The following is a 14,450-nucleotide window of genomic DNA, read 5'->3' on the forward strand; positions in this document are numbered from 1 at the left end:
TATTTCCAATGGATTACTTTAAAAATATAAAAAACTGTCTTACGGGTTCAAATAATGTGTAAAGTATGTAAATCTGTTAATTACCAGTGAGTAAGCACAAGCTCTCTGCAAGGAGTTCAAAAACGTGAGCCAAAGGGAGGAAACCCATTAGAATATCATTTGGCATTATGGGAACTACATCGGCAAATGCCTTCATTGTTGCCAGCAAGTTCTGGTGGGACAGGATCACTCCTTTGGGAACTCCCGTGGAACCCGACGTGTACATGATGATGGCGGTGTCTGTGGGACTCGGAGGTACTGAAGCTGTAATATAAACACATTGTAAAATGTAGATGAAAGACATGATATCAATAGTAAAAAATATTAGTACAAGTTATAACAGAAGGTATTGCTAATGAAAAATACCCCATAGCTGCGAAGGTGGACATTATTTAAGGTAACAATGCCAAATATTTATCTTGTATGCATGTACATATCAGACATTTGATAAAATAGAGTCATATAAAAAAAAAAAAACAGATTTTTAACTAAGTATACAAAATTAATTATACAAAATACTTTTATAATATCCTTAAAAACTCACAAAATTCTAGTTTTACTATTTACCCACCCGCTTGATGGCTATATGACATGTCAAATTTGTACTATTTTATTTATGGCAATCGATTTTCTTTAAAAAAATATATGACAAATCAGCATTGCTTTATAACCCTTTATAAGACACATATTTTGAGTTAATTTACATCTTGCAAATCTTATAAAATCCATATGTTATTTTTTTAAGATACTAAACATATTGCATTTGAAAATCTGAGTGGTAGGCCGATCTAACGGTGTATGTTATAACGATACTCTTGTGACAAGACTTATTATTAATAAAAAATTATAGAAAATAAAGACCTCAATTTTGGTTGCATGTATGTACCACTTTGTTCTAAGTGTCCTATAAAGAGTTAAAAGGTGAAAAGAAAAAACTCTATGAAATAAACATGGTTTTAAGACTTGTTAATTTAGTTTTTTGGCTCTCCTAGGAAACCTGCTTTTGGAGTTATGATTCTATTTTATCGGATGACAAAAAAATAAGAATGTGTTTCTAAAATCTTAATTAAAATTTTAACTGTGTACATGATAAAGATTTTTTAATTAAAAATGTGTATAAATCCATTTTTCTTTAGAGAATTTTATCACTTACTGATAGTGGATGTCTTCCCTAGTTTGAGAACATCAGAGTATGAAATGATTTTGATGCCGTCCTTGAATCCTTTGGTATCAGTTGGCATGATCTGATCTTCAATGTAGATGAGAGTCTTGATCCGTGGTGTGTTGGGCAGGATATTCTTAAACTTGGGTAACAGATCATGAGTGGTGATAACTGTTGTCACTTCGGTCTCATTCACTCCGTGAGCGATAGCGTCATCTCCTAACGTCGCATATATGGTGACAACTGAAAGCATAAATGAGTTTTACGGTTATTCAAACTATACAGTTAGAAAAATTATGAGGAGTAAACTTCATAATTAGCGGAGATCATATTAGACAAATAAATTAAAATTAGCATTATTGGATATTTAAAAAAGTTCATTTAAAATACGAGTCAGCATTTTTTTTGTAAATAAATAAAAATACATAAAAATAAACAGTCACACTCCTGGAACTTTTATTTAAAGTAAAATATTTTTGCATTATTTTCAGTTTTCCCACATTAAAATTAATAATTAAAATATACACGAGGCTTAATTTAAAAGAAAAAAAAAACACATAGTTTAGTAGCAAGAAAACAAGAAAGGTACAATTATACTTATCTGAACAGCGAAGATAGATATATTTAATTTGATGACTCTAATACTTTCTTCGAGGAACACAAGTATAGGAAATAACTAACTGATTTCTTAAAAAGACAAAATTCGTAATTTAATTTATTGTTAAGATGATATAGGATACTCTATTGTCAGCTCACAAAATAGTATACATTTGCTAATAACTGTCAAAAGGTTCTCGTTAGTGATTTTCACACTTAACATTAGTACTGGAAAAGGACATCATACACAGGTAAATTAATATTAGGTAGGTGTGTAAATTGATGTTACTGACCTGGAATGCTCTGCCTGAAGCAACCATGAGCAGCAATCATCCACTCGGCACGAGTCTCTGCAAAGATGACAATATTCTCTCGGGGCTTATTCCCAAGCTCCCGAAGACCGCTGCCGAAGAATCCGGCTAATCGTTCCACATCGGCAAACGTCTTCCACTGGTATTCACCCATATTGTACTGTGTTGAAAAAAAAATGTTATAGACAGTTCAGGTCATACTAAGAAGAAGAAGAACTTATTTGGAAGAAGCTTAAACTTACACTACAGTTTTTTCTTTTTTAAATCATGTTTCCCATTACATAAAAGAAAAAGGCATTCTTGTGTACAACACAACAATGGCGAGTAATGTCTTACCTGATATTTTTTTTATAACAAATATTCTTAAATTTACATATAATCCCACAAAATATACAGTCTCTCAATAAAATGTCTTATAAAAAGAATTGTGAATATAATATTTTATATATGTATGTAATATATATAATTATGTTGTCCTGTTGCTCCTTTTGTTATAACAGTTAATATAACATATTACCAAATGTTCTACACCTCATACTTACTGTATTTTTCAGACAATAAGATGCACTTTTTTACTCTAAAAATTTATTGAGTTTTTCTACTGACATTTCTTGGTGGAACTGCATTTTAATAATAATAATAAAAATACTTTATAGTTTTATTCCACTTTTATTTATAATTATTTTATAATTTTTTTTAACAGTGACCGGGTTTCGTCGTGACCGACACCAGTCTGACGATGTCGGTCACGACGAAACCCGGTCACTAGTAAAATTTTTTATAAAATAATTATAAATAAAAGTGGAATAAAACTATAAAGTATTTTTATTATTATAATCTAAAAATTTAATCAAAAATTGAGGTGGGTCTTATGGTTCAATGCATATTTTCATCCAAAACTTTTTTTTTCTTCAAATTGAAAGATAAATTTAAGGGAGTGTTTTATGGTTCGATGCGTTCATCAGTAAAATACGGTATATTTTGAGAAGCAGAAACATTGTTTAAAAATGTAGTCTTTATAGATTCGAAGTAAACAATGATCTTTTAATACTGATTTAAAAGTTTATGTGGCTAAAATTGTCGGTTGAGATATTTTGGCAGTTTATTGGAAGGAGAGAGAAAGAGAAACCAAGAAGAGGATGAGCGGTTTGATGAATAGGTATTTGAATACAGTTATTTACTCTCTCGGAGATGCCTCCCCGAGAACTATACTGTGCAAAAAAGAGAACTGTACATCAGACTGATTATGCTTAACTAAAATTGACAAAATGGAGGTCTCATATTCCTATTTTCCCTTCCCCAAAACCTAACAGATTTTGATTTCATTTTTAAGAAAGAGTATCAGAAAGAAATTTTAATAAAAAATAGAGACTCCACGCCAATGGTGGGTATCTATAGACAAGGACCGCATTTCCTGTACGGATGAAGTTACCTTCTTGAAGATCCTTCCGTTGGGCTGGACCTCGTCCTCCTCATTCAGGATCTGGCGAGTTCCGAGACAGCGGCGCTGATCATGCGTGCGCGCCACGGTGCGCAGCATGCGGTCCATGGTGTCGACCCCCTCCCTCACGAGCCACACCGTGGTCTCGCTGGGCGGCGCAAGCGCACGCACCACGATGGACGAGTCGTCCTTCTCCACCACCTTCGCCTGGAAAGAAACATAATAAACAATTGATAAAGAGACCACTGTATGAGATGTGTTTATTTAAAAAGTGTGAAAATAGTATAAAGATAAATAAATTAACGTGAGTTAACTCAAAATTTGAAAGTCCTCAAAAAGTAATTAATTTGTTATCGATTGCAAAATATAAACATTATTATGAATCAATTTACATTTAAGATTAATGTAAATGCATATTGGTCAATGTCCATGAAAACAATCTGATATCAATTTGCCCCAATGTACTCTGGTGGCCCATTTGCAGAACACACTCACCGTGTGTGAACACCAGTACTTATTAAATCATTGTTTATTGCTCTTGAATACATCATCCTACAACATGCTATTTTTAGGACCATACATAAATATTGTATTTAACGTAGTAAAGAGCTATTGTAATGCAGCCCATCTTTAATTTCATTTGTAAGCAAAACAAAATAATTTGTTCAATTCAAAACAATAAGTAATCTTATTGTTGTGAGTTGGCATTATGTATTTATGGGAAATGCATCCTGCAAAAATAAATAAAAAACATGCTTATTTTTAATGATGCAGAATGTTCAATACTAGATTCTTTACAAAATCAATCAGGTATTGAAAATGTGGTTTGCAATGTAAGCGCACAGTACTTCAACTTGGCCTCGCATCTGCGAATCTTACGATTTAATATTATGTAGCGCGTTGACTTTTCAAACTCATTGTAAAATAAGGAAACTCATAGTAGACCAGGTGCGGGGAACCTTGTTGTAGTAAGGGTTAGATTGCCAATATTCCACAGAGTCGCAAGCCAGAATATATATAAAATAACCATCCACACACCAAACATGTATAGGTTCTAGTAGTAGGCGAACAATGTACAAAAATAAATGACAGTAATTAATTTTTTTTAAATCAAGAGCATTATTAACAACTGAATACCAAGACCAATTGTTTTTACTAGAATTATATATTAATTTCCTTTGTTTTTTATACTCACAAATAAAAATCACCCAGATAAAAAATGTTCATATGTAATGCTAATTAATGGCCCTAAGTGAAAAGCTCCATCTTGTTACAATTGAAAATAACATAGTATCTTTTAGTACTTTTTTATAAAATAGTAGCTCGCTGATAATATTGTTTATCTAGGGTCAAGCACGGGAAACCATTTTATATTCTTGGAATACGAAAAAAAAAAAACATTAATCACACACAATTTCAATATGATCAAAAAATTCCACTTTTTTGCAGGCCAGATCAAAAGATCCCGCGGACTGAACCATCGCCCCGTTCAATTAAACAATATTTAAAATAAATAATGCATTTAAAAAAAAAATTACAATGCAAACAATTTTGTTTCTATATACAAGGTTGAGAAAGAATAAGCTATTTAAGTCAGGATGATTGAATTAAATAATTATTTTGTAACGAAGAAGGGGAATTATTTATTAAATAAAAAAGCTATATTTATTTGGACTTAACAGAGTTAGAAAATAGAAATTTTAATTTCTATCTCTAATTGTTAAACTTATTTAATTCATCAATCTCTTTAAATGCAACTGATCTTAAAATTCTACTTAAAGGATAAATACTATTCCGTTACTAACCTTTACCCTGCGTGACATGGCTCTTTTCTGCCATGGCCTTTGCAGCACCAGGTGGACGGGGAAAGTGATTAAATCGCAGAAGAAAACAATAGCCTTTATGGCACCAATAGCAGTCGACACCCACAAACTTTCTACACTAGAAATGAAAAAGAAAAAAAATATATTATTAACCTTAAAAGCATGACATAATAGATAATGATACAGTTTTTAGTAAAATTTGTTTTGGTTTAGAAATACATAGATTATCAATTTGTGAACATTTACCAGACATACATAAAGATCTCCAGGATTTTTCGTATGGAGGTGACCAATCATGGTGGGTTTTAATTAATCAATATATTAATTAATGCCCCCTGAACGTCAATATTCAAAACTGTGTAAAGTTTTAAGTTTATATTTTGTTTGTATTGCAATGGTGTTTCTATGTTATGTTACAATTATCATTAAGTCTAATTTTTGCAGAAAAAAACTTATTTTGTGTGAGAAGAAAATATATTGTATGGAAAATACTGTATGTTACATGTTTTTTTTACCTATTTTGCTTTGCTATTTCCTAACTTAATTTTACATTTTCAAATCACACATCTAGGCATACAATATTTGGCAAATATTACTATATAGTAGCAGTCTCTTCAATAAACCTATAAAATTATTGAATAGATTTAACAAAAGTTCACATCCATAAAATTAAATTTGTATATCTAGATTTTGCAAGTGGCTTCGCAATAACATTTTGTAGTATTTTACAGCCTCCATTAATAAGACATATCCTTAGGGAACTACCATTTCCGGATAAATAATGCAGGTTTTAATAATTTAAGGGAAATTAAATTAAGGAAATTTTTTGCTAAGGTTTGGAGCAAAGTTTTGAGAATTATGAAGGTTTCGCAAAAAAAGCGAGTCATCTTTTATAAAGTAATTTAATATATACATGTTATATTACTAAAAAAATCTCGATTAAACATAATTTCAATTAAGATTGTAAATCCATAAGTCGCAGACAATTATCGCAACCCAGTTGTGGACCAGTTATAGAGCATACAAGGTTTCTAAAGATACCATAAGTAATCAAACAGCCTTTTTTGTAAATAAATTAAACAGGTTTCTTTTTTCATACCTTGTTCACATATGCCAAAAGATTCATCTCTATGAGTGAATCTATTGCGATTATATATAATATATTAAAATTACTAAAAGATTTAACAACAAAAAATGTGCTAAAAATCGAAATTGTTATGTAAACAAAAAAACAGGATATTCATAAGTTATTATTATTAGATTAATCATTTTTCTGAAGATTTATAATCTTCGCTTGAATTTTGCATAAATAAAATAATCCTACTAGTTACAATACACTTGTTCATACAAAATAATATTATGTTGAATAATATTAAGTTGCTAGTGTGTGTATTTCATTTATATAATATGCTGACCTAAAGACATTCAAACGTATGCAAAATTAACTGTGGAAGTTGTATGTAGTCTGTAATAAGTGGTACGACTGCGAGATTTCAATTTAATAAGACCTTAAAGCGAAAATAGATGCAGTTGCCCGCAAAGTTTTTAACCAGGGAAGACCGTAGAAAAATAACATACTACATTTTGTATACAAGTGATAAATTTTACTAGACAACTTTATTCAGACAACGTCACACAAGTGTTATGATCTCTATGTTGTTGGTTTGTAGTCGATGTTGAAATTAGCTATGTCACATCAAATATCCAAATCATTTATTAAAAACAATCCTGTTCAACTAGAACCAGAACTTGCAACACGAGAAAACTCAATGTTTTTTGCTGTAGAATCATAATTGATATAAATATATTTTGTAAGCCGATCTATAGTAGTATTTTGGAGTTATGAAAATATCGCAAAATTAATAATAATTGTTACATTTTATGGCAATAAAAGTTAACCTAGAAAACACATTTGAAATGGTTCAAAACACATTGCCTTCACCAGCGCTATCACATTTTTCCATTACTCTTTTTTTTGGCAAAATGAACACAGGACAATATTATCTATTTGTCATGATTGTAGAACAATGACGCATGTGGTTTTCTTCAACTTTACATGAGAGCGGATGAAGCTTTTTGACACTTTATATCACAACTTCATAAATACAAAAGTTCATCATTTGATACTTGGGTTAGTTATGTATATTTAATTTTGTTAAAATCTGGAATATAAAGTTTTTATTAAACCTTTTCAAGATCAAATACTAAAGAAAGTCAAAGTCGCATTTTTCGCACATCCATCTTTGTTCTACGATCACGACGTATTATATAAAAGAATCAATTTGATATTTAACAATGTTTTCTTATTTTTGATTTAAGAAACCACAAGATGGCATTAATGCGGTTGTTTGTTCTTTCGATAAAAAGCACTGCCAAACAATCGCTAATACGCATTTCCAACTGAAATAAAATGAAAGATAACACATTTTTTTGTGTAAAAACGAACTCCCATAGGAGGAAGTAAAGCAGGCATTTGTAGTTTGTACCACCACTGGCCAATGGCGGCGCGCCGGTCGGTACGATGCGACCATTATTTGAATTCTTCAAAAAACTTCTAATATACTTTACATTTAATTTTTGATATAATTAATAGTTTTTATGATAATCTAGTAAGGGGGGCACTGCTTATTTGCCTATATGGAATGCACGCCGCTGAATAGAAGTTACCTTATTAAGGCAAGTTGAGAAAACAGGCATGTTGAGAAAACAGGCAAAGCTGTGTGCACTAAAATATGCAATACTCAAAGTAATGTTCGCTTACAATTTATAAAATTTTATTGTTATTTGTCAAATTTATATTGTTTTACAATTTTAGTAAATGAATGTGATGTACACATTGGAACACCTGCAACAGCTAATGACAATTAACGTAATACCTTTTTTTAATCATTGTTTTTATATTATTATTATTCTTTATATAGGATTCATCAAATCTCTTAGATTCATCAATAAAATTATATCTATAAAATATAAATCAATAATTAGTAAATTAAACCTATCAAACTAATAAATTTGAATCAACAACACAATTTATATAAAAAAAGTAAAATCCAAGTCATGCCAAGATGCCAAGATGCCAAGATGCCAAGCTGTCTTGTCCCGCAAACATTCTTCGACTCTATAGTAGCTCTTTCCAAACAGGCTGTGCTTGACAAAATCTTTTATTTTTTTTGTTATACATAAGAGCCTTTTAAAACAATTTTATGATTCTAATTAAAATTATATATAAAAACACAACCAACTTTAATTTTCTTCCAAATTTCTTACGATTATTTATTGACATAATTGATTTACTTGCAAAATTCTAGCAGAACAATGATATAATTGATATACTTGCAAAATTCTAGCAGAACAATGATATAATTGAACTTATAAAATATAAAAAGGCGTATTTATATGGCTAAAAACATAAACAATCAGATGTGCATAAGTAATCGTTAATATAGTTACAATTTAGACTATGACTTAAGTTCAAAATATTTTTTAATGTTTAAATGTGTTTTCTGTAAAATGTCGTTATTCACACTTGCGTCATTGTTCTTCCAGAGGTGCGATATTTATTTGACAACTATAGTCTGCAGTGATGCCTACTAAAAGTAAGGTCATGATTATTTTTTGTCCGCATCCCTACTGATAATATTCACCGCACGTGCCTGACTCTCATCTCTTATTGGATTATCTTTATGTAAGTGAGCGAGAAGACAAAAGGATCGGATACATTCTTCGCACTTGTGCGGCGCAGGGTGCATGCAAGCTAGCACAGTGGCCTTATTCTCCAACTAATTAGTTTCGTAAATTCATTCGTATCATATGAGAGGGAATGAGAGAGAAATGTGATTTTAAATGCGTTAAAGTGAGATAGATATTATGACAAACGAATAAACTTACGAAACAGAATTGTGACAGAATTAGCCTGCAGCAAGCTGCAGGCAGTATCCGATACTCGTCTGATCCTGGTATGCAAACGGTGCAATAAATTGTGAAATAAGTAGATAAAAATATAATTTTTTAGATATTAGTAATCTACTATGATCCATCTTGGAGATCGGTTTTAAAATTTCAGTTTTGAATAATGGAGAATATTTTTTCTTGTCGAATATTCTTATGAATATGTAATTGCTACTATGTGCATTTGTTATGTTTAACAATTGGTTCTAAACAAATAATATGACATTAGAGAGCAGTATAATATGGTAAGTGTGTATTCGAAATTTCATTAAAAAATAACTGATATTTTAGGAGATAAGAGTGATATTAGTTAAAATTATTTTTATCTCATTTTCCGCCGATTTTTGCCAAATGGTTTAACATGTATGTGTTGAAAGTAAATATGACATTTCAATTTTTTATATTTTTTTATTTTTCCATACATGTATTTACATAGAATTTTAATTACAAAAATACACTTTAAAAATACACTTTAAAAATACATCTTAAAATTAAGCTATAACATAATTTGGAAAAATTGCCCACAACTTCAGCGTCTAAGCGTGGGCCATTCCTTTTTTAATGATTTAAAAGTTTATAGCATATAAATATGGTATGACATAACCATGAAGAAAGAAAAAAGAAAAAAAAAACAAGATTAACTTATGCTGATAGAACAAAAGACAGGACTTATTTGAAGTATTTCATTATAATTTTTTATTTTTTTTTCAAAGTACTCCTTCCATACTAATCCAAGACCTCAAACCTACTTTGAACGGTATCGGTGATTTAATGTTTTGTAATTCTTAATGAGATTGCCAAGACTTATTTTCCATATTCCCTTTTCAAAAATATTCTCCATCTCTCTTGTAATATATGTCAATTTGTTGATTAACATAGCATAAAATAATCATTTTTAAAGTGTACGTTAATTTGTCTAAATCGGAATCAAATTAATAAGACTAAATATAAACAGATGAGACGACTTATAGGACTAATAAAAAATGATAAGGTAGTTACAATTTACTATTTTTCGATAGCTTGATTTATTTAAGTCTCAGATTATGATATAGAACAGATTAAAAAATATATATATATATAAAAAAAGGGTTTTAAGAAAACATGTACATACAAATAAAATGTTGTTCATTTTACTTAAAAAATATTTTCACTATCTTACTGCTTTTACTATAATATTTTGTGTTACATTTGTGAAAATAGTAAAAATGTACCTACATAATTTTTTTTTTTTTTTAACCCTTCCCGGCCTGAATGTGGTATCTAAAGTCCCGCCAGGGGTGCTATTCTGAACCACTCTCGCGGCACGAGAAAAGAGTTTTTCTCGTGTCGCGAAATTGGTTCAGAATAGCACCCCAGGTAGCATATTTTAACTTGTTTGTTAAAATAAAGATTACTACCTCTTCTGGCACGAAAAAACATACTAAAATGCTAAAATTCATTATATTGATTTAATTTTTTGCGTAATCCTATTCCGTAATGTTAAGAATGTTTCAAAATCATTGAAATATTTTTCTGCCTAATTCTTTCAACAATAATTCACAATTTTCTTTGCTTTCCCCCCGTGCATACAGCAAACAATACAATTCATCGCTTTACGGTTTAATAATATTTGATATATTGGTCAGATAGCACGTGTACGTTTTACTATTAAGGCGCAAATTTCCAGCCATAAACACAAAAAAACGGATTTCGCGGTTTACATTTTACATTCATTCCCGCTCCTAAATCCCCGCGTACCGTCGCGCTAACACGTAACGAGATTTAAGATACATGTTGTTCAACGTGTGGCAGAGAGAGGAGCGCGATGCCATATAGCATTCTCTAGCAACAGTATTTTATAAAAAAAAGTATGAATTTCGCAGAAAAGTCGAAATATTATAAAACAGTTTTATACATACTCACTCAGTTTTATAAAAACTCACGGATTTTTTCACCTTCAGGCTCGGAAAGGTTTTTTTTAAAAATAAATATTAGCGTTCTTATGATTTACCCATATATTTAAATTTTGGGGCCACTTTTAACGAGTTGTAAATAACTCGCTATTAGAAAATGGATATAAAGTTGGGGTCAAGTGGGGTTCGAACCTCGGACCTCTGATCCGTAAGTCCGCGACACTAGCCACGGAACCACAACCCGATTCAATTAATAAAAATCAATATGGTTAAAAAAAAATAAGGTTAATAAAAAATGTTCGAATTACGTATTGGTTACTACTGCTTTTTCTGAAGTGATTTCAAACTCTATTACGCATTGTTCGTAATGTTAGATTCGATTTTAAAAAATGTATTTACGAATGAAACGACGTTTTTTGTATTTTAAAATGCTTAAACTGCGTCACTGCTTTAACGATACTAACGCGATTTCAATTTCAAACTCTATTACGCATCTGTTACGCGTTAAAAAAAGTCTTATGCATAAGAAAAATAACTTCTGCGATATAAAAACAAGAACTGAGTTACCTTATTACTGACTTGCAGATAATGGTTGCAAAAGTTATTACCTACCCACTTCAGTAAATAAATGCATACGACCTTCATTGACAAGTATGAATAAAAATAATTATTGTTACATATAATTGAATAATTCGTTCGACGTTACAAATAGATAGGACAATAAAAACAAGACATTTGAATAGGGATGGAGAGGGGACTATGGAAGTCTAGGCCTTTAATGGGCTTATGGTCTGTTTAAGTGATAACTTTACACACTGGTATTCAACATCCACATGTATTCAGGTTAGGAAACGCTTGAAAACACTTATAAATTTTCAGTAAGTTGCAGGTGAATACCTAAGAGTACGTTACGGAAAACGGCAACTTTAAAAAATGGCTGGGAGTGCGGCTAGGAATAGCAGGCGTCGCATTCAAAAGGATGAAGGCTGTCTGGAGATCAGATATTTAGTATTCAGTGAAAACCAAATGCCGCCTATATTACGCCTGCATCACACCTATTCTCCACTACAGACACGAATCGTGGCACTTAACTAGGGCCCAAAAAAGGGAAAAAAATGAGTTTAAAGAAGAGAAGATGTCTTGGAAGAACCTCGGGTGTGCGGTGGTTTAACCTTGTAAGGAATTAAAAAATAAGAGAACGGACGCAGCAAACTCCGGTGACAACCGTCATAAAGCTGAGGCGATACAGATGGCCGGGCCATATACTGAGAATGCCTCCTGAGAGCCTTAACCACGCTTGCCCACTTTACTGCGGGGTCTCGAAGTCCTGGACGTCCGCTGCTGTCTGTTCGTAGACAGCTCATGTCAGAACTTCGGGACGTGAACCTGACTTGGCGGGATGCCCGGAGGCTCTTCGTGGACACCATACGCTCCAACCAGGAAGCGGACATCGAATGATGATGATGATGACGATACGAGTGAAATCAAAAATGGACCGAATAAATAAATGCAAAGGTATAAGGATAAAAATACAATACAATAATTTTATTTACTTGCGTTCGGAAAAGTGTATTGAACTCTCAAATTAGCGAGGCGAATAACAAGAAATTTTAGGAACGAGTTTCAATTTATGTATCCAAAACTACCTACTATCGTCCTTGAGTTTTAAAAGTACACACGTACAACTGATTTACGTCACCAGAGAAAAAATATTTTTGGCCGAGCACGCTGAACAGCGACACAGCTACACAGCTACACAGCAGAGCAAAAAATAATTAAACTACAGTAAAAAAAAAAAAACATAAATAACAACACGAGAGTTATAAAGTTTTTTAGCGTGATTTCCGTACATGCGACGATTCTGCGTAGATATTTAAGCAAAGGATTTTTTTTTAAATAAAATTATTTACAAAAATGTAAATTTAATATTTAAAAATTAAAAGTAAATACGTTAAAAAAATATTGGCACATTTATGTGACGCGAAGGCTAAAGCGAACTATCATCTGCCAAGAAATTTAATCCAAAATGGTGTTTTAATTTAACGAATTATCTAATTGTGAATTGAAATATATAAGAGGAATTTCAAAAATAAAGTAATGCAATCGAAATAAAACATGTTATTGTCACCCGAAGACCACGCGGCAAAATCCAAAAATAATATCCACTCACTTGGATTCGTCGATGTACATCGTGAGCTCGTTCAAATCCAATAGGCGGGATAAAACGGCACAAGTAACTTAACTAAAATTATGTAACAATAATAAATGGTATTAAAAAATAAGACTTTTTAATGCGGCGATTAAAATTTAAAATAAATAAAAACAGTGTGTTGCGAATGTGGTAAACCGATTACCACGCGCGATGTTGGCGCGACACTGTTCTTACTAGAGGTGGGCAGCTGATTTTGTTGCAAACCGTATCAGCTGAGATAGCAGGAAAACTAATTCCAGTGCACATGTGAAACTTTATAAAAAAATGAAGAGAATAAGAATATGTTTACGTGTGCCCTATTTCAAGATTCAAACAAACCGCATCAAATATTATCTAACATAGTGGAAACATCATACAAAAATAACGCGGCGCGATCTTTATTACAATATTGTTGGTAAAAAATATTGGATTTTCTGCCGGCAAAGACGGTACTCGCGATAAAAAAAAACGTAATTAAAGCAAAAACGGCTCGGTGGAACAAAATATTTGTCACATTTAACGAGTAGATGTAGATACGTGGGGTACATGACCCCTCAGTACATACCGGTGTACCTACTGCAAAACTTGAAGATAAAGGTTTCCGTGGTGTAGAGATTAAGATGCTCGAGTCACGCACGGAAGGTTCCGGGCTCGATTCCGATGAGAACACAAAAAAAAAAAAAGAGATTTTTCTCAAGCCTGGGTATTCTGTACTGTAATTGGGCCTCCTGGCCTGTTGTGGTGCAAAAAATAAAATAAAAATAAAGGGTCGGCAGTGTTTGTATCTTCGCGATCTGTCGGAATTTTCAACTACGACGTCGTAATGAAGGTATGTCACTTTAGTGCGTGGATTTGTGTGCCGTGGCGTACGCGTCCCCTTAGTGCATATCGATGTACCTACCGAAAACATAAAGATGGAGCGTCGGTAGTGTATCTCCGTAATCGCTCGGGAGAATTTATCTTCAACTATGACGTCATGGTGAAGGCACGATGTCCTTAACTTTCGATTATAATCGCGGCCCAGAACAAACCAAACGTAGAATTTC

The 14,450-nt window shown here is 32.0% G+C and overlaps 1 protein-coding gene across 1 annotated transcript; it reads right to left on the reverse strand.

Annotated features, from left to right (window-relative positions):
• Nucleotides 1-84: 84 nt before the first annotated feature.
• On the reverse strand, nt 85-13,606 carry Acsl (Acyl-CoA synthetase long-chain; the record flags this gene model as incomplete). The annotated part of the gene is made up of 6 exons (XM_088223833.1): nt 13,384-13,606; nt 5,356-5,491; nt 3,542-3,757; nt 2,092-2,269; nt 1,193-1,444; nt 85-303 (listed from the first exon to the last, which is right to left on the reverse strand). Coding segments are annotated over exons 1-6 (1,021 nt in total), but the record flags the coding sequence as incomplete, so codon positions are not given.
• Nucleotides 13,607-14,450: the final 844 nt, after the last annotated feature.

Source organism: Micrasema longulum, unplaced genomic scaffold, assembly GCF_059751315.1.
Source record: "Micrasema longulum isolate JH-2025_06_02 unplaced genomic scaffold, ASM5975131v1 h1tg000251l, whole genome shotgun sequence".
Lineage (NCBI taxonomy): Eukaryota > Metazoa > Arthropoda > Insecta > Trichoptera > Brachycentridae > Micrasema > Micrasema longulum.